The sequence below is a fragment of the Neodiprion fabricii genome, chromosome 6, assembly GCF_021155785.1.
Source record: "Neodiprion fabricii isolate iyNeoFabr1 chromosome 6, iyNeoFabr1.1, whole genome shotgun sequence".
NCBI lineage: Eukaryota > Metazoa > Arthropoda > Insecta > Hymenoptera > Diprionidae > Neodiprion > Neodiprion fabricii.
In genome coordinates, this window is record NC_060244.1 from 28,527,650 (window position 1) to 28,547,295 (window position 19,646).

At 38.3% G+C, this 19,646-nt stretch overlaps 3 protein-coding genes across 8 annotated transcripts; 2 read left to right on the plus strand and 1 right to left on the minus strand.

Moving 5' to 3' along the window:
• Positions 1-5: 5 nt before the first annotated feature.
• Positions 6-7,826, minus strand: LOC124185666 (transferrin). 4 transcript variants are annotated; one of them, XM_046576638.1, is made up of 15 exons: positions 7,116-7,250; positions 4,849-4,957; positions 4,614-4,747; positions 4,373-4,506; positions 4,114-4,258; positions 3,851-4,008; positions 3,646-3,767; positions 3,418-3,569; positions 3,086-3,332; positions 2,861-3,009; positions 2,586-2,756; positions 2,351-2,449; positions 2,145-2,260; positions 1,916-2,071; positions 6-285 (listed from the first exon to the last, which is right to left on the minus strand). In XM_046576638.1, exons 1-15 carry the CDS (start codon positions 7,207-7,209, stop codon positions 100-102), a joined length of 2,172 nt encoding a protein of 723 aa, XP_046432594.1. In that variant the 5' UTR covers positions 7,210-7,250; the 3' UTR covers positions 6-99. The 4 variants fall into 4 exon arrangements, with proteins under 4 accessions (XP_046432594.1, XP_046432595.1, XP_046432591.1 ...); XM_046576639.1 differs by lacking the exons at positions 6-285; positions 7,116-7,250 and adding exons at positions 723-1,216; positions 7,564-7,826; XM_046576635.1 differs by lacking the exon at positions 6-285 and adding an exon at positions 965-1,216.
• Positions 7,152-16,266, plus strand: LOC124185667 (major facilitator superfamily domain-containing protein 6). 3 transcript variants are annotated; one of them, XM_046576642.1, is made up of 12 exons: positions 7,152-7,221; positions 11,568-11,638; positions 11,711-12,012; positions 12,118-12,514; positions 12,825-13,012; positions 13,413-13,549; positions 13,749-13,864; positions 13,956-14,201; positions 14,293-14,445; positions 14,516-15,880; positions 15,985-16,092; positions 16,235-16,266. In XM_046576642.1, exons 2-10 carry the CDS (start codon positions 11,572-11,574, stop codon positions 14,599-14,601), a joined length of 1,692 nt encoding a protein of 563 aa, XP_046432598.1. In that variant the 5' UTR covers positions 7,152-7,221; positions 11,568-11,571; the 3' UTR covers positions 14,602-15,880; positions 15,985-16,092; positions 16,235-16,266. The 3 variants fall into 3 exon arrangements, with proteins under 3 accessions (XP_046432598.1, XP_046432597.1, XP_046432596.1); XM_046576641.1 differs by lacking the exon at positions 7,152-7,221 and adding an exon at positions 8,891-10,049; XM_046576640.1 differs by lacking the exon at positions 7,152-7,221 and adding an exon at positions 10,550-10,849.
• On the plus strand, positions 15,893-17,714 carry LOC124185584 (F-box/WD repeat-containing protein 4-like). Its single transcript, XM_046576460.1, has 7 exons — positions 15,893-16,092; positions 16,235-16,513; positions 16,600-16,738; positions 16,853-17,013; positions 17,109-17,237; positions 17,334-17,481; positions 17,571-17,714. The coding sequence occupies exons 1-7, from the start codon at positions 15,893-15,895 to the stop codon at positions 17,712-17,714; spliced, it is 1,200 nt and encodes a 399-aa protein (XP_046432416.1).
• The last annotated feature ends 1,932 nt before the right edge of the window (positions 17,715-19,646 follow it).

Genomic DNA, 19,646 nt, shown 5'->3' on the forward strand with positions numbered 1-19,646 from the left:
CGATATTTTCGTAAACAGACTTTTATTAATACAATTACAGCGCATGGAATATTTTATTCAATTCTTAAGCTGTCATTGCCGTTTGAAATTTCATATAAATTATTGATTCATTACACGGTTTATAATGCTAAGTACAATACACATTAGACACAGTTGCAAAAGGTCGAAATGCAATTTTCTGGCGCTACTTTGTGGTGGATTCGTTATCAAGTCTTCTATTATTTGTACATAACTTCTATCAAGATGGACATGACTGATGTCACTTTGCAGGTGTTGTGTTTGTTCCTGTATAAAACAGAAAAAAAAGAAAAACGTAACTATGTGGATGGTAAAATGATAAACGAATAACATGTTACACGTAAAAAGGCATTTGAAATCAGCTTTAAACATCTTAAATGACATGGCTGAAATGAGATGCAAGCTACAGACTTTTCGAGATCCTTTTTTTCAATCTAAATTCAATGACATTCATTTGAGAGTATAAAACAAAAAAAAATTATTCAAAATTCAACCTGAAAATTGTTATCTGAATTCGATTAGAAAAAGGCAAATTAACTATGTGTGACTTTTGTACATGGGTTAACAAAATCAAAGCCAAAGTAAAAACAGAGCAAGGTGCTGTCGATGGATTGGTAATACCACCAAGAAAAGACCCTGTCATCATTGTTCATGGTGGAGCTGGTAGGATTCCAAAAAAGAACCGAATCGCCATGCTGGAGGATGTGAAAACAGCAGCGATCAAGGCGTACACGAATTTGATAAGAGGTTCACATGTGCTTGATGCAGTGGAGGAAGCTATTTGCCACATGGAAAGTCAGAAGTACTTCAATTGTGCCTTCGGTGGTTCTTTAGATTACACTGGTGATGTTGTTATGGATGCAGGCATAACGGACAGTGGTTTTCAATTTGGATCTGTGGGTGCTGTTCGAGACATAGAACATCCCATAAGCTTGGCACGATTAGTTATGCACAACACGGATCACATTTTACTGGCAGAAAAAGGAGCGCAAAGCTTTGCTGTGGAATCACGGATGTCAATTCTGGCGCCAGGCTCGCTTATTCCCACTCCAACACCGTCTCCGTCTCTTAACTGGGAGAATGAAGAGGAAGAAGAACCACAAATTGACTCAACCACAAACATCGAAGCAAATCTTGCAGGAGACAAGAATCCTAAGTATGAGACCGTCGTGTTGAAACGATTTCCACAGTGTAGTCCCTACTACGATCAAATGATCGAAGAAAAATGTGAAACCCAACCAAATTTAGTCAACATTTTTGAACCAACTCTATTGGAGGTATGTAAATACTTTTATTGATAGACTTAGGATCTCATCAATGCCTTAAATGCTAAAGTATTCCTACATAACTTGATCTCAGTTAATTGTAAGTTGCAGTATTCTTTATTCAACAAGGTAGGAGGAGTAGGAGCAGTGGCATACGATAGAAAAGGAAGATTGGCTGCCGGTACTTCAACAGCAGGTAATCAAGGGAAACTGAATGGCTACATGAGTCCAGCTGCGACAGTGCCTGGCTGTGGAATATTTGCGGATCAAACAGGCTGCGTATCGATATCAGGTCACGACCAGACAATATATGCTTACGCACCGGCACGAATGTTTATCAAGAGATTAAATGCCGGTGAAATAATTGACGAAGCATTGAATATGGAACTTGACGAATTCCAAGACAGCATGTGCCAATCGAACATTGGCGCTATCGCTCTGAATTCTGATGGCAAGCCAGCCGTTTCCTTCAGAAGTCAACATTTTCTATGGGCCTACTGCGAACTTGGCTGGCTTTATTATGGATGGGAAAAGAATCAAGTGTTCTCAGAAAAAATTGAAGGACTCGACAGGCCCCTGGATTGTATGTGCGAGGGTGTTATATAATCCAAATGGATATTTGAGTTACTCACAGGAAAAATGATGCTGTGATTTCCATCGTAACTTCCGTACAACAAGAAAGCCGGAGTCTGTCCATTGTATGTTTTTCCAAATAATTGATCCATCTCAAGTAACGTGGAGTATATTTCTTCAAATCTTATCGACGATATGTTTTGATTCACCATTACCTGAAATTAATCGTTATAAGGCATGTGGCTATGAAAGGAATGCTCTGTATGTTTATTATAAGCATCTACTCACTGAACCAAGCGTAGTCCAAGTGAGAAAACACGAATCTGGGTCTGATTCTTTGAAGCAAATTGGTTTAAAATCGCTACTTTTCAAACCATGAGCCCAAGTCTGTTGATTTTGATTTCCTAAACGTTTGGGAAGAATAGTTTACGTGAAAGTCAATATATAATTTCGATATTTCTAATTCCGTTTGACTGATATCTACGAAATCTTACCAGTGTTCTTCTTCACAGTATCTGCACTAATAAATGCAACATCCCCACCTCCATTAACGAGGCACCTGAAAGCGCTTGTTTCATCTTTGTATTCCGCGCCTGTTCAAGCGTGCAAAATTTTGAGGTGAGTTTGCTAGCAAATAAGTAACTGGTTGAATAAGTTCAATTCAGACGATATTCTGATTTATGTTGATGATGGTTTTCATGATTTATCGTAATAGACTGTCTGAATTACCTTCTTTGCATAGAGAATATAAATTCGAAGGAAATGTATGAATTTTGAAGGAGTTTTCTTTCAATCCCGGAACACAACTTTCTTTGAAAAAATTTGACACGGCTTTTATGTCTAACGGATCCCAGTTGCTTCCAGACATATTTCTCATTATTGATACGAATGCGTTCCATCCTGTTAAAATGTAAGACACTTTATGTTTTTTCTAATTTTTCATCGCGATCACTTCGTTTCAGGTTAAACAGTCTGCCTCTATTGAAAATATTCGTGATATTCACCAATGGTTTGGTACCCAGTGAAACAGGCCTTCAATCCTCGGAGCTGCTCCAGATTGTTAATTTTTGAATCTCTTCTGACCACTGCCGCTACTTTGTTCATATCTTCTATCTTGTTTGTAAATACATGAACGACACGCTTCAACCCTTTCCTGGAGAAAAAAAGGTAAAATTAAGAATGATCATGTCGATTACTATTATATTATGTGCGAATCAAGTTCTCCTCACTGTTTAGCTACTAGTTCTTCGTCCGGTCTTATAACGAACAATTCGGCTTCTTGCTGTGTTACAGCTTCCATGCACGCCATCCTACTTGTACGTGCGATGCAAGATAAGTTTGGTTCATCGCCATAAACTGAAAGAGCTTGACGAAGCCACATACACTTTCTCTGTTCAACGTTTGACGAGACACACCATTGGATTGTTCGAGATGGCTTACAAGGAGTATGGGTATTGGCGCTCAGAAATCCAGGCACTTTTACAAAGTAAATAAAATTAGATCTCCATAATAGCTATGAACCTACACAGGGATCAACAAACAATCAATACAACTCGTTTACCTCTCCTCAAATAATCGCCTGGCGTTCCAGAATCGTCGCGATTTATCTGTGCCAAGTGATAGTTTTCTAAAAGTCTTACCAAAGCTCCATGCCATGGTACGTTCTGGGTATCTAGGGTCATCATGAGGTTGAAGACCTTCTCATTTTGATTACTAAAACCAGTAACAAAAAATATTGGTGAATTTGAATCAAGAAGTTTGGAAATAGTCTCAGAATACGTGTCGTTACCTGTTTGTCACGACAACTGGCCAAGGTTTTGCTATCCACGGACATGGTTCCTCGGTTTGCATTGACCGTGTTGTTCCATCATAGCATAAGTACCTGTAGTCGCCTTTGTTTATACCTTGTGTCTAAAAAATTACACCAATTGTCACAAGCGGAAATTAAAAATTAACTGTGAATACTCTGAGGAATGGAAAACTGTAAATATTACTCGAAAATATTCCTGTGCATCGGCTATTCGAACCCAAGCAATGTCACCAATGCCATCGGCCAGGCACATGACCGCTCCTATTCGCCCATGATATTTATCATCCGAATAACATCCCGCAGGATTGTCGCAAATAGCACAAAGGTTTCTGTACCGCGATTCTGTATTCGCATAAAAAATAAGTATCAAATATATTGCGCACAAGTTTAATTTCAGTGTTAATTGCACCTGTAAAACTTGACCTTACAAATATGGATTTCACTAACTTAATTTACTGTCCAGGTTCGTATCCGTTGTCCAGGGACCAGGCATGCAGGCAGCTCCGAAAAACTTTGATGCTGCTGCGACGCGATTCTCGATTAACGTCTTGTTCGGATCGCATTCTTTTTCAATAATAGTATTCTCAAAGTACTACGGAAATGAAAAATGAAAAAAAAATTAATTCTACATTCGTTATCACCTGGGAAGATTCATCCTCGATCTACGAATTTTTGCAAAGAAATATAATGCCCTTGTATAACTAACGGTAGCTAGTACTGGTGTCCAGTCAATGGCGGATTCATAACCAGGATGGCAAAATTTCTTTCCCCTAACATCTCTCAGATCTTGAATGCCCGAAGTGGTACGGAACAGTGCGATAATTTGATACTGGTACTTTTCTACAAAGTTATAATAACTTTTAATAGATAAATAACAATTTGCATGTTCACGCTTCAATAAGGTATTATATAAAAATGAATATGTGTTGCGACGAACGATTCCTTACCTTCGGGGAAGAACTTTAACTCGTTTGTGACTAGAATATTAAATTCTCTCGACGATGCAGCTGCGGCTAAATCTTCGGGTCCCAAGACCGTTAGATCACTGAGCTCTTCGCCAACTTTTCTAAGACAATCGAATCTACAGTATTCGATAATTATTAGTTTTTTATACTAATTCGAGGAACCGGAACAGTCGCTAATTTATTTCATATTTAAAGGTATGAATCAATATTCACTTGCCTATCGTTTGTTATGACACATTTTACTCCACTCTGAGGCTCATCTAACATCGGACAGTTTTTCTTTATCCTATTGTCGGTGTGCTTCCCTGACACCATGCATAATCTTACTGAAAATTATGTAGAAAATAATGAAAAAAAAAAAACATATCGGATCATTTGGCATATAATTATTTCAATAAATTATCCAACTCTTTGAAGGTAACACAGGTCTGAAGAAAATATTTTATCTCAGCTGCATGGGATGTTTTTGGTAAATATCATGTTCAAGTGTACGGAATTCAAAAATGACTTCCATTTCCCTCCATCACGTACAGTATTTTTGCAAAATACAATGTATTTGCATAAAAAAAAGCATAACAATGATGAAAAAACCATCATTTCATTATAGAGGACAATATTTCTTATAAAATTAAACAAACGATTTCGTCGTGAAATTTACTCAAAATTCCTTGTTCATGCTTTTTTTCTATGAAACCTTTTCTTCTTCTCTTTGTTACTTCTCCGAACACGGTTTCGCTTTTCATCTTCTGTTTGTATTTATTCTTGAGTCTGACTTCGATACATATTAAATTGAAGTAACAAATCTTTTTCACAGGGTTTTTAGAATCAAATACACGATACCAGATGTCAAGTTAAACGGGAGTTTCACTCTAAATGAAACTACAAACACGAGTTCAGGGAAAAACTTGACGTGATGCGATGTTTTGAGTATTTTTCCCGGTTTCAGCGAGTGAATATTTATAAGAAATAGTATTAAATAAACGTGTAATTTTTTGATAGCAGACCCGTGTAATTAGTTCTGCACAGCGAATGAAAGATTCGATTATCATAATTTGCCTGCATCTCTGCATGGGAGTAATATGAAAGATATTTAACAACGTGAAATCAGACTTCTCAATATCGCGCAACCGCAATCCATTCAAAATTGGGGTCAGTGGTGAAATAAAAAACACTGCGAAGAGTTTTTAAATTACATATATACGAGAAACGGAACCGCGATATTCGCGAACGTGAAATTGTCGTTGAACCGCATCGGACTGAATTAAAAGTAGCGATAAAACTTCCGGCGTGCAAGGATATTCGGTGTATTGTTAATTACAGGCTGAAAAAATGTTCAATCTTTCTCTTCCATGTTTCGTTTCTTCCATATAGGCATACTACCGGATGTAACAAAATATATGCAAATGATGTCAGTGCAATGCAACGTTATAGCTGGAAGCTCTACATAATTATCGATAAGAAACACCGAGATAAACACGCTCGCCGTATTCACGCATCTTCTGTCACTTACTAATTTATTTATTAATTCATCGTTCGCACGTTCAGATTTAGGAAAAGAACGCTGCTGCATACGGATGTCGAGGAAAGGATTAATTTCCTGTTGATGGCACGAAAAATAAAAAAAGAAAAAAAAAACAACATGCCCAGATAAGAGAAGACCTTACACTGCCCAGCAAGAACGATTCCGAAAAATTATTAAACGTGCAAACCGGCACTGCCAGTTTCGCAAGAATCCGCTGTAAATTCGTCTAAGGACAGCCGGTTAACTATGTTTACTATGCGTGTCGAGCGCATCCTTTCATGGCACATACGAGTATGTATCTTGCATAAATACATATATGCGTACAGATTATTTTCACATGCTGATTATGTCGATGCATTACACAGACGTACGTTCAACTGTACCTTTACGTTTATTATACGCATAACTGTACATACTTGTAATTATGATCACACCAGTCAACCTTGCCATTTGCCATACAAGATTCTAGCAAAAGTCAGAAGTTTACTGGCGTATTTATAGCCAGGTTTCTACATGTACCTATGCAAACATGCGCGGTACTAGTGACAGTTGTAATTCGGGCTTTCAATCGTGCGTTTTTTAAATTGACGTAATATTATTTACGATCTTTTCCGGTATACTTTTTCCTCGGGACCTGTTGACCAGGTATTCTGCAAATCTGAGAACGCAGTTTTTCAATGAATCTGTAACGGCTACAGGAAAAACCCTGAGCTATAAATACAGCCACTACATTCTGTCGGTCACTTATTGTTAGTCATTTGCGACGTTGAATCAGTGATATCCAAAGGTCGGCCGCGTTCCTATGTACTTGTATTGAAACGCCCCTGTGTTTACGCCGTCCGAATTACCGCCTGGCTGCAGACACACTTCGGTAATATTAAAAAATAGGATATTTACTCCCGTTCATTTAATTTACACCTCTAGTCGTGATATATTCTTTAATCTTTCGAATTCCAGCTTACATTTGTCGTCGGCGTTGACGGAACCGTGGTTCAAAAGCAGAGCCAGAAGAGCGAAGAAAGCCTGCAGTAGTAGCGAGCTCAGCCCTTTCATCATGAAATAAGAATGGTGCAATTCAATATAATTTTATATCCTCCTCTCGTCGTCTTCGCAGATTGACCCCCGACAACTTAGGAATTATAGATAAGCGTGAACTGTTATTATCAGAGCGAACAATAACACCGAGTAAACTTATATCACAGAAAAACCACTTTTACCGCCGGTCCGAGTTAGCTCCGTGATTTTATTGTTGTGGGTATAAGTCTTTGAACGTGCACTGCGAAAGGCGGCCAGTATAGGCACGTAAAACTGATTAGTCAACGGTTATAATCACCGCGCATGCAATGATATATAGTGTCACGTGTGAGTTCAACGCGGTTGTGAAAATTTGCATGTCCCTATTATACGTACCTACGTATGCAACCAATTAACGCGTTAACATTTTATTCGAGAAAATTTCTTTGGCGCCATTCAGTCGGATAATTAAGCCGGCCCTAATCACGAGGGTGATCGCTAATTCCTTCCGGGTAAAACGGGCGATGCGTTGCCATAGAAAGACCGTTTGACTGATGAAAATTGACCGAATAATCGCCGATTAAATTGCAAAACAAACCGCGATACGTCCTACCGCAATCTCCACTCGCAGAGGCTGACCGAACGACTAACCAACCGATGAGCCAACAGACTAGACCCCCAGGCAGATACAAGCTTATGTGTGTACAGTTCTCAGACTCGATTGGGCGAAAGAATTCTGGCTGAACTTGAACGCAATGCGGCCTGGACGTCAAATTCGTCGCCCATTGGCAGAGATTTTTAATAAAATACCTCTCACTCTCTGTATAACTCTACCTGATCTTTTTAGTTTCGTACGCTCTGATCGTCATTCACTTGGACTTGTCAAATCGATTACTTTTTATATTTACTTTCTTATCTCCGCATTCCGGTAGAAAAATTATAAAGGCATATTATTAGTCATATGTCGATGAAGTAGAATTGCTTGTTTTGTTACTTCGGATAGAGATTATTGTTCAGCTTGCGATGGGAGAATGTGGAGGCATAGTTTAGTTGAGAAGCGATTCGTTGGAAGGAGACGATTACGCACGCTAGATTCCATGTATTCCATACGGCGTTTTGTTCTTTTATTGATTGCTAATTTTGTGCTTAATTAAGGCTCGACTGCGTGAATTTTTTGCAACGATGTTGACGCCAATGCAGTTTCTTTCTGATTCAAGCACGCGTTAATTAGGTTCGTACATAGATAACCGTTATAATTATTCCGTCGAGGGGCATGGATGAAGGAATTTTGCCCTTGCCCGCACATCATTCGATTAATTTAATGCTACACCCCGCAATGAACTATTCCATTCTCGATAACGATAACAATAATTGAAACGTATTTATCCTTGTAACTCTCATTGGTATTCCGAAACTTTACGATTTGTTTTTGTTTTTTTCAATTTTTATCCGATTCACACATTCGGCAAATAAGTTTTAAGTTCCCAACGGCATTGTGTACCGAACATATTATATGTATGTATATTCCATAAGCTAGTGCGGTGATAATTAAGTTGTATATCTCGTAACAGATATATTCATTATTTTCTGTGAAAACTATTCAACACTGTAAGATCCTGCTTGATAAATACAGCTGAAGTCGTAAACAGTATTTTCGGGAGCAAATAATCCGGTTCAATTCAAAATCGTACAAACAAAGTACAGAAATAAATTACACAGTTCTTTGTGCAATAGAGTCGTATTATTTAACATCCTACAATTATGATGGTGTTTAGGTAATACATACTACGTACATGGTTATATATCTATCTATAAATAAATGACATAGTACAGAATAACGGTACAAGTTGTAAGCGTGTAATACGTGCAATTGCCGCACTGTCATCACTCGTTATAAGGATCTCTCTAATTGTAAGCTCGACGACAGTGCTTTCAAAGTTCAAAACCGTGTTGTCCAATCGTACATCTCGCGTATGTAGTTCATACCTGAGTTGAATACATCACCGATTCGACATACACTTAGGTATACCTATACGATATCCGGTAGTAGTAGTTAGTAGTAGTAGTAGCAGTAATAGCAGTAGTAGTAAGTAGTTGAGCGAGCCGTATCATTTACAGCATATCACAGTAGCTCCGGTTAATCTGCGCTCATAAATACACGGTTCATTTGCACAAATGTCTAGATAAAAGAGCATTTGTCTCGATATCGGGTTGGAGTTAAACGTGGATTACAATTGTACATCTCCAGTCAATTTTCAAAGATCGGGGAAAACTCGGTGATAAAAACTTTATAGCTTTTGAAGAGCACGCTACCTAACCCAGTGCGTTGCAGTCGTCAAAGCTGCGAAGAATCTATTCCGACGCTACTCCCACTCGGAATAATAATTCTGATTAAAAATCTCTCGGCATCTCGAGAATCTCACACACGCAATTGGAACTTCGTGAGAGTTCGGAGATCTTCGGTAATCCTCGGTACGTGTTTTCGGTGTTCGAACGAATCTGCCGCGTGTGGCTGACATTTGTCGCAGTGTGACCGTCGTAGCCTCTGGTTAGGCGTAGAGCGAACACTTGTAACTCAGAGTCTTGTGTAAACATTGGTGCAAACCGTTGGGAACACGATTATTTTACGGACGCACGTGATGGTGGTGACATAGCGATGAGATAAACCTTCTCCCAATATTAAACGGGAATTAAAAGTGCTTGAAAGCTCGAAATTGCTCTGCGCGTGCCCTGCAGTGTATTGGATCACAATTGTGCCTTATTAGAATGCGTTTCGTGGCGCCAGAATTGAACTCCACCCAGTGTCACCGTCAAGCCAGTCACTCCCGGCAGGATCTCGACTGCTCTACAGCTACGGGGAATCGGGAATCAGAAAATTGACGGTGAGTTTGATTTTTACTCATAGCCGTCATTGTTCAGCAAAGTTTTCACTGCTTGGGTGAAAGTTTTGGAAAATTTTTGGCTGAATATTTTTGCTCTGGTTATAACCGTGGTTCTCTATTTGATCTTGTTTTCCATCGAGACCGAAGATTTGCATATTACAATTTTTATACGCAATTTACTCAGTGGCGAGTCTTTCTAACAGTAACTTTGCATATGGATAGGATGCGACGAAGCTGAAGCTAGCAGGTAAAGTTAGCAGGCGAACATGTTAAACTTTTTGGAATTAGAAAAATTCACTTGAGTTTTATCCTCATAAGTCTATAAAAGTAACGGGGATTCAAGGTACTTCACAAAATTTGTATTTTTGGACTTCATTATTTTATTCGAATGAATATTAAAACATTTGCCTGCAAATTATGGCTGCTAGCTTCAGTTTCATTAAGATGTCCATTTGCACCTAGTATAAATATTATTTAACATTTAACAATGATCTGAAGGTCGATGGCCATTGCCCCGTACGTATTATCTTATCACGATAATTCGATTGCGCGCATGTGTATTAAGACGAAAGAACACACGCACAGTGGATATTATGATGTGAAATTTTTCAAGTTATCAGTAACAATGCGATTCCCCTACTCGGAAAATTACATCGCGTGCAGTGAGGCAATGAACACGTTTTGCGATAATTTTAAAAATTGAAGACAGACAACCGAGCCACTGAAGGCCAGATTTTAATATGCTGTGTGCACTTGACTTCAAATTCGCGCCAATAATCTACATCTTCGAGACGCTGCATATAAGTTTTTTCAGTCGAACTGTACTCAATAGGGTGAAGTAAACTTTCTCGCTGCTACCTGAAGTCACATAAGTACCATCCGTAGACAAAATTTTTAACAAACCTTGTGATTCGGGTCTCATTTGAGTACTGAAAGGTAAGGAAATCTCGTTCTCGTTACTTGTGTAAGTCATGCATACTCTCGTTCTTCTTAACATCGTTAGACGCAACGAGCATCATTTGAGGCAAGTTGATACCAATTGTGCCTAACTTTTTTCTTCTGTATTGTAAGTGATTGGAGAACGGTCAGGCATTAGAGTAGACCGAGGTTGAATAGCTACCCTGAGAAAAAAGCGGAAATATAATTCTACATCATTTTTTACTTGATAATCTCCAGAATACACACACCGTCACTTTTACTCGATAAAATGCTAAAAAGTCAATCGACACCGCGTGAAATGGACACCACAAATTTTATACAAGAGACGTGAAATTAAACTATCGTCATTACTTATATACTTATTTCGTCACTCACTTTTATAAAAAATCAATAAAAATTACTAATTGTAAGGAATAAATCGAAACTTAGATTCAATGTTCTATTGAAAATAGATGAAGACAAATAAATGAAAGTATAAAGCATCAGGCGTAGGTTGAGATGAAATTAAAGATTATCATTTCGGCATAGTGACATTTAATGTCATTACCAATTTACTGTCATTATGGGAATATATTACAGGAAAATGGCCAGGTTTAAGTTGAATTACAGTCAGCTGCCGGTGAAGGCGCACTTCTTCTTCTTCATGGCCGGTACGTAAAATCGGATAAGTACGTGATCGTGATCGATAGCAATTTTTAAAATCTTCTGGTGTTCTGTTTCAGCGATGGGACCGATCTTACCGTTTCTACCGGTTTACGGAAAACAGTTAGGTGTATCGCCGGTAGTGATGGGCAGCATAACTGCTATTCTGCCGATTTTGTTTATGATAGCAAAGCCGATGTTTGGTCTGCTCGTCGACTACTTCCGCTCTTGCCGGAAGGTACTCTTCATCGCTCTGCTTGCAGCGACCAGCTTGGCTTTCATGTTTCTACATTTCCTCCCTAGCCTACCGGGGCCCATTTTACCCGAAGATCATGCTTTCCGGGGAGTTTCCTGTTCGACAATGGACGCATGCAATTTCCAGGTTTACGACAAGCGAATACCATTGCACTTACGATTAAATCTCGTCCTATAATCCCGACTTTTAAGTACCTGCATACTCATCGGACCAAGTTTTGGTATATTTCAGGAAATCGAAATACCAGAGAGCTGTTTTTCCGGACGAATTATCAACTGCAACTGGACTTGTTCAGACAGTTTCAGTTTCACTCAGCCGATCTACTTCGCCGGCGATCACAGAGGGAATTTATCCCGAAGTTCAACCTGTTTGGCAAGTAGACGGGTCAATGTTGATTATATTAGTTCCGAACGTCAGAACGAAACGAAAATTGATTGCACTACGATCGAAAATTTCGATCGCGACATTTGTAACGTAACTTGCGAACGACTGGAGGAGAATCTCGAGTTGTCAAGCTGTCTATACACCTCGGCAACGTTTTGGGGATTCGTGCTTCTCATGTCCCTCGGGAATATCGGCTTCAACATCTCCAACTGCGTCAGCGATGCAATCTGCTTTGACGTTCTCGGCAAGTTTTTTTTTTCTTCTTCTTTTATGACTTTATATTACGCACGAACTCGCAGCTATTGCACATGTTTGTTCGATGATTGCAATGATATCTTAATCAAACTAAGCGTGATATTCGTAACGTTAGTAAAACATTCAAGTCGTAGAGCTGCAGCAAGTGCACATATCATGTGACAAACACCAGTGTACCTACAATGTTTCTTTCTTCCAGTATTTAGATTTGACAAAACGCGGGAATAATTATTATACCTAACGTTGAAATACGGATCTCACGTTTCCTTATGCACGCGTTTCTTTTCTTTTTTTTATAGGGGATGACGGACAGATGGGATATGGAAGGCAAAGGGTATGGGGAACGATTGGATTTGGTGTCGCAGCGTTTCTCGCTGGATTTGCCGTGGATGCGTGGTCTCAGGGTCAGACCAAAGTTTACACACCCGCTTTTATCCTCATTTTTATTTTCACTTGCTTGGACCTGGCTTGCTGTGTCAAGTTGGAGGTGAGTTTTGTGGCGAATAACTAAATTATCCAACTAACAGACCGAATTTCAGCTCCTTGTTACAGAAATAGACTTTTAACCACTTGATTCGAAAGGAAGTCTCGAAAAATTTGGACCACCTTCTTTTTCCATGCATAATCAGTTTCCAATCAATGTATAATGCTAACGCAATTGAGGCAATGCTCTTACAATTAGGAAAATCACGAGATTTATATGTACAACAATTATTGCCAATGTACGAGGGTACAAAGTGTGTCGAGATGTATTGCATAACAGTCATCTCTTGACTTGTCACAATCAACTTTATCAGAGTCGATACATGGTATCAACGTTGTAACAACGCTAATCAAACAAAACGTTTGTAATCGTGTAAAATGATTTGCATTGTCTTTTATTGCAGCTACCAATCATGTCCAAATCGGAGAACATCTTAAATGACGTATGGAAGCTATTGCGTCACAAGCCAATTGCGATATTTTTGTGCTTTGCAACTCTGGCTGGAATTCTCGACAGTTTTGTCATTTACTTTTTATTCTGGTCAGTACGAAAGTCTTGAATATTTAACTTTTAATTCTAGCCATCGCATTTTGAAGACCAGATCTATCCGTATCATTATTGTATGTATCTTATTGTGTAATTTATATTACATCTTAATTGCTGAAATTTTCGTCACTCTTTGTAAAATGTACATTCCTAAATACTAAGTGATACTAATGTCTACAGTGACGTTAAACAGGTATGTCGAGGATCTAGCAGAGACAACGGGTGACATGGGACAGATAAAACTGATCGAGGGTTTGATTGTAGCTGCTGAAACTTTGGGAGGAGAAGTTATCTTCTTTTCCCTGTCTGGTGAGATTTTGCACCGTTTGGTTATAAGTTCTCAACTTCACTTTTATCTTGTCGTGTTTTCCTTGTAACACAACACCGTTATACGCTGCAGGTGCAATATTGAAGAAAATCGGGTTCGGGTACAGTTTTGTATTCTGTTTCTGCTGCTACTCGCTTCGACTGGGTCTCATCTCCCTGGCACCGACTCCTTGGTGGATACTTCCAATCGAGTTTTTCATGCAGGGCCCGACTTACGCTCTCTGCTACACGACTATAGTCGCTTATGCAAGCGTTGTATCGCCCCCGGGAACCTCTGCAACAGTTCAAGGCATAGTTGCTGGAATGGACGACGGCTTAGGTGGGATAGTTCATTTTACTTACTCTGCGAAGGACGAATCTTTGAAAACTTGTTCAGTCTTTAACTCGCAATTTACGTCGCCACTTCACAGGATTCGCAGTGGGAAGTCTAGTCGGTGGGATTTTGTACAAACGAATTGGCGGATCTCGAACCCTTCAATTATACTCATTAGGAGCGTTAGTTTCGGCGTCTGCATATTTAATGCTACACTTGCTGTACCTGAAAGATGCAATGCCCAAAAAAGGTGAATATTTATTTAGTCGTTTGTTTTGTACGGACAATCGTTATGCTTCAATGGCTTATTTTTTCTACAGGTAACCGAGAAGGCATTGAATACAAATGTCCAAACGATGCCGAAGACTCGAATCTAGATGAAAAAGAAATAACAATTTGTCAATAAAACGATAAACATAATGTAAATGAAATTAATGGTTTTGATCGATGAATTATATAACAGGGTTGTCCGAGCTAATCCCACCAACTCTCAGACCGTACAACCTTCAATTAGTTTCTTTCGGTATTTTGCTATACCGTGTCAGAAAATTTTTTATTTTTTCAATTTTCCACGCTCAACATTTTCGAAGCGTATCGAGTCAAAAGTTGTCCACTTTTGACCGTTATATTTCGGAAACTAATCGTCATGCGACAAGAAACCAAATGTACAAATTTTGGAAAATTGAACGAACTATTCAATACAAAGTGTTTCGTAACTTCATTTTCAGAACAACATCATTTTTTTTTCGAAAGCTAGACCATTTTTATTTTTCAAATTCTTTTATGTTGATTCCTTGGATCCATTAACAACTACCAAAAATATTGCATTCTGGGTAAAAAAAAATTACCCAGTCAGAATGTTGTATGTATCACAGTTTAAGGAGAGGATCAGTGAGGGCGGCAAATAAAAGTAACTGTAAAAAATTGCCGATAAAAATATTGTCAATTTCTTTCTGAAAGCTGTTCGATGTTCTAAAGTACATGTGCTTTGTGACACACATTTAGACATTTGAAACTATTTCAAATAGTTGAATTCGAATCTGAAATTAAATTTTCAAATTCAAAGTCCCAAGAAGTTTTCTTACACACTACAACGAAATACCCAAAGCAAATTATATCGAAGGTAGTGAGGTCTGACGGTGAGTCGGTTTAATGTAGATAGCCCTGCAATAGACTGTATTTATTATAATTTACAAGATAGATAGCTAAGTTACACACACAATTAATTTTTTTTTTTTTAACTTTACTCAATTGAGTTGCTAATAACAGTTAATATTTTTTGCCTTAATATAGTTCTATGAATTGTAATACCATTACCACCGCAGTTTGTATCTTTAGATTTTTCAAAATCTCAGGCAAAGTTTGATAATTTTGTTGTTGTAATTTTAATTTTTTTCATTTTTTCATCTTTCATCGAAAAAGAAAATGATTATTATGGAGTGAGAAAATACAATAAACAATTAATTTTGTAATTAAATACGAAACCCCTGAAGTGTAATTGAATCGAAGGGTAATTTCGCTATTTTGAATCCCAATCACATTCAAGTAACACATTTAATTCAATAAGAGAGATAAATACACGGAAACAAAGACCCGACAGTTACTTTTGGACAATCTATTGAGATCCGGGGATCCCCCCACCGACTAACTGCCAACGGAAACGGTGAAAAGGAGGAAATCACGAGGTGGGTAATAAAATGACAGATGTCTTGCATCTGGACGAATTGCCGTCTGACGTTTTGATCATAATATTTGATTTTTGCCATGCCTTCGACCTGGTGCGCCTCAGTGAAGTGTGCACACGGTTCCACGATATTCTCAGGAGCGACGTGTGTTGGATTAAAAAGAGTAAACGGGCACTGGTGACCAACCAGTCCTCGAAAAGATTCCGCGAAAGGTAAGTTAGGTTATGTTATGTCACTCGATCATTCCACTGCTAAACAAAATCAAATCGATATCCACTCACGCTAATTCTTTCATGTTTGAGACACGTTTTCATCCTCGTAATATCGCTCTACAGAATTTTGTCAATTTTTCAGATGCTACACCTTACTTCCTCTGCGAAACAAATGGCACGTATCGCAAAATTGGAAAGATGGAAGATACGCCAAGCGTACTTATCTCACTCAAAAGGCTAAGTTGATGCCATGGCTTCAACTCACTGCAAACACTCTGTGGTGGGGTGCCGGTACTCAGATTTTCGGTTTCAGACGTTACGCACGGTTTAATCCGGTTGATCCGATATTCAAGATTGATACGCACAATTCAGACGTCTGTCGATTTGTTGTGAGGGACTGGATAGTGCTCGCCGGATTCAGGTACAAACATTTTTCTTATAATGTCAACCTGCATTCACCAGTGTGCAACAAACTGTTAGTTTGTAATAAAAAATGGTATTCTACAGAGATGGCAGCATACGTTGCTGGGATGGAATTACGAACAAAGAAATATTCAACGCGCAAAATACTCATGCCTCTGACGTAGACGCAGTAGACTTGACCTCGGATGTGATTATCACTGGTTCACGAGACCGAACTGTTAAGGTTTATTCATTTCTGCAATTTCAAGTATTCACCATGTACCAAAGTATTTGATTAAGAAGACAGACAGCAAACTGCAACTGAAATATTATATCTCTCATCGCTCTACTTGTTCAGATTTGGCCAACTAGGATCAACGACAACAGTTCACCGTTGGCAGCTATTAATTTATTGGATAGAATTTGGTCGATAGCAGCAGACCCAACGGGTCATACATTCTGTGCTGGTTCAGCCGGTAATAACAACGTAGCACCTCTACACATATTTGACGTAGAATGGTGATTATTTGACGAAGTTTCAAAATATCACAAACATTATCACTTGTCTGACTTTTGACTTTCTTTCTTGCTATCGTTATCTTTGTTTCTTTTAGCGGGGGGGAAGTTAACGTATTTAGACAACGGTGGAGAAAAGGAGCTGGTATTTTGGACATTATTTGGAATGATCCTCAGACATTGCTCACCTGTGGTTATGACACGTGTATCAGAAAATGGGATATCAGGTACTTTTTATTTTACTGAGTAATAATCTTTTGTGATAGACTTTGTATTCGTCAATTCACAACTCGGAATTTCAATCTTATTCCTTATTCTCACAGGTCAGGAACCTGTGTAGGAGCCTGGGCAGATCCAACTGATGCTACAGTTTATTGCCTATCAACGGATTACCGCTACACCATGGTTTCTGGGACACAGTTTAACGGAGAAGCTGTGCTCTGGGATCAAAGAAAATTCAAATACATACAGGTAATTGTACAACAAGTGATGATACATATCTCTCGACGTTGTACAATAGTGTTGGGATATTTTTAGTGAAATGGGATATGTTTCTTTAGATGTATCAGCATCGCTGCTCAAGTCCGGTGTATAGCATATCTTTCGACAACTGTTACCTATATGGAGCAATGGACCAGTGCCTGTTTCAATTAAAATTCTCTGGATACGGATACGAGGAAAAGAATTATCGTAACTTATTTTGACGGCAAAACCAGAATTAATCGTCATGCTGATTTGCGTTTTAGATATAAGTTGAGAATCGACTCACTGGTTCAGAACCACTGTAAAGATAATTGATAATTGATAGTGTAAATATGTGCGGTAGCGTGAATAATCTGATATGACTAAACATATCGAAGAAACTGCAGAGTTTGTTTCAATTTATTTTTGTAAATACTGTATATTTGGGAAACTTACGTTAACCGGAACTTGCCACACGTCCTATGTTGAAATGACTTCTCTAATCGTATCGGTTGAAATGAATAAAACTATTCTTGGAAGCATGTACAGTACTTATATAGTTATCTCTTTAATTTTTGTCATTTTACCTATTCACTAAATAGTTTTTGTATATTATTTATCGATTCTATCAGTGATTGTCGCTGCATATGAAATTGATTAGAGGATACTTTTTTTTGCATAGACTTTGGCGAATAAAATTTCAATCAAATTCGTTGACTGAAGATTCCTGAGTCATTGCCGAAACTAAAACATGAAATAGGAAAAAGTACCTAATCGTTAAAAGTTTTGAATCACTAATGCAACCATATTCAAGTTAAAGCGGTATAAAGTGCAATTAGAACAAAATCACAAGTACTAAAACGTCTACTGAATCGGTGAATTGATTGAACAATTGCACGCAATTGCGAACACAGCCGCATTCTGGTCAACGGTTAGAATCTTGAAATAACTTTTATATTTTCGACAAAATTACTGAAAGAATTACCTTCGGTTAAAAATTGCTAATTGAATTCTATATTTATACAGAAATCAGTGAGAAAAATTTTCGGCGGAACTGTCATTGAATAAACGGGCAGCGCACAAAGATTCGACGTGTGGTTAAAATTGGCGGTTAATCATGGCTGCTTTTGGGGTTTTGATTGTAGGGGTCCCTAGATTTCCACTAGAATTCATAGAACTTATAGACTTCCGCGTGTCAGGTGAAATTCCCTAGACTGAATAGTGGAATCTTAGGTTGGCTACCATGATTTCGACAATTATTTTCGATAACTCGGAACACCGAACGACCCAGAAACACTTGAATATTTTCGCGGCGTACAGTCTTGGACTGAGATGCTAAAGTATTTCGACCAAAATTTTAGGTAATCTGAACACTTGAGGAAGATTTTTCGAATTCGCGTATAACTACTCTTCCAGGTCTCATCGCACTGCGTATGAAGTCGATTGGTAATCCAACACATCACTAAAAGCAACATAGTTAGGCTATAAATATTGACCCTAAATTTGGTACACACGTGGTGGAGAAGGACGCTTAGACGAACGAGCCGTGAGGAATTTTTTCATTCCCCGTGAGTTATCTTTAATTATTTTTCGCCATAAGATTTCAGATGAAAAATGGTGATTATTATCACCACGTAATTTTCAGACTGTTCGCATTATCAAACCAATAAATACTTATATGTAAGACAGTGGAATCGTAAACTCGACGCTGGCACAACACAATTTTTTAACCATCCTTACTTCCATCGTCGTCTTTCTTTCAAGCCCGCAGCTGTCACTTGGATACTAGTAAATTTTCAACTTTCATTGTGATTATTCAATTGTTTTGTCGGGTTTGTACGGTGTAAAAAATTAATTGCTCTAACTCTGTCGACTGTTGTGGCTTGGCTTTGCTGACAGTCTTTTTTTATACTTATATGTACTATAATTGTAAAGTCGGATAAAACGCTAAGAAGATTATATCTTTTTTTCTCTGGAATGTATAGTCGGCCAAATTTCCCAGAAGAAATTTTTCTCATGGCAAATAAACTGCGTAAGAGTTATACACCAACATTTGATGTGAAATAAATCTTAGCAGATTGGTCAACTAAGTCATTCAACTGGTACGTAAATTGATTTCACGTTACAAAAATTTCGATACACTCAATTTCGTCGTAATACTTATTAAATTTAGT

Excerpts from the sequence above, each read along its gene's own strand:
- LOC124185584 (XM_046576460.1), top strand. The coding sequence starts at position 15,893 with ATGACAGATGTCTTGCATCTGGACGAATTGCCGTCTGACGTTTTGATC. Across the intron at positions 17,014-17,108 it reads CACATATTTGACGTAGAATG|CGGGGGGGAAGTTAACGTAT; the intron begins GTGATTATTTGA and ends TGTTTCTTTTAG. Across the intron at positions 17,482-17,570 it reads GAAAATTCAAATACATACAG|ATGTATCAGCATCGCTGCTC; the intron begins GTAATTGTACAA and ends ATGTTTCTTTAG.
- LOC124185666 (XM_046576635.1), bottom strand. The coding sequence starts at position 7,209 with ATGATGAAAGGGCTGAGCTCGCTACTACTGCAGGCTTTCTTCGCTCTT. Across the intron at positions 3,768-3,850 it reads ATGCACAGGAATATTTTCGA|ACACAAGGTATAAACAAAGG; the intron begins GTAATATTTACA and ends GTAATTTTTTAG. Across the intron at positions 2,757-2,860 it reads CACTGGGTACCAAACCATTG|GATGGAACGCATTCGTATCA; the intron begins GTGAATATCACG and ends ACATTTTAACAG.
- LOC124185667 (XM_046576640.1), top strand. Across the intron at positions 13,550-13,748 it reads GTCATTTACTTTTTATTCTG|GTATGTCGAGGATCTAGCAG; the intron begins GTCAGTACGAAA and ends GACGTTAAACAG. Across the intron at positions 13,865-13,955 it reads TATCTTCTTTTCCCTGTCTG|GTGCAATATTGAAGAAAATC; the intron begins GTGAGATTTTGC and ends TATACGCTGCAG.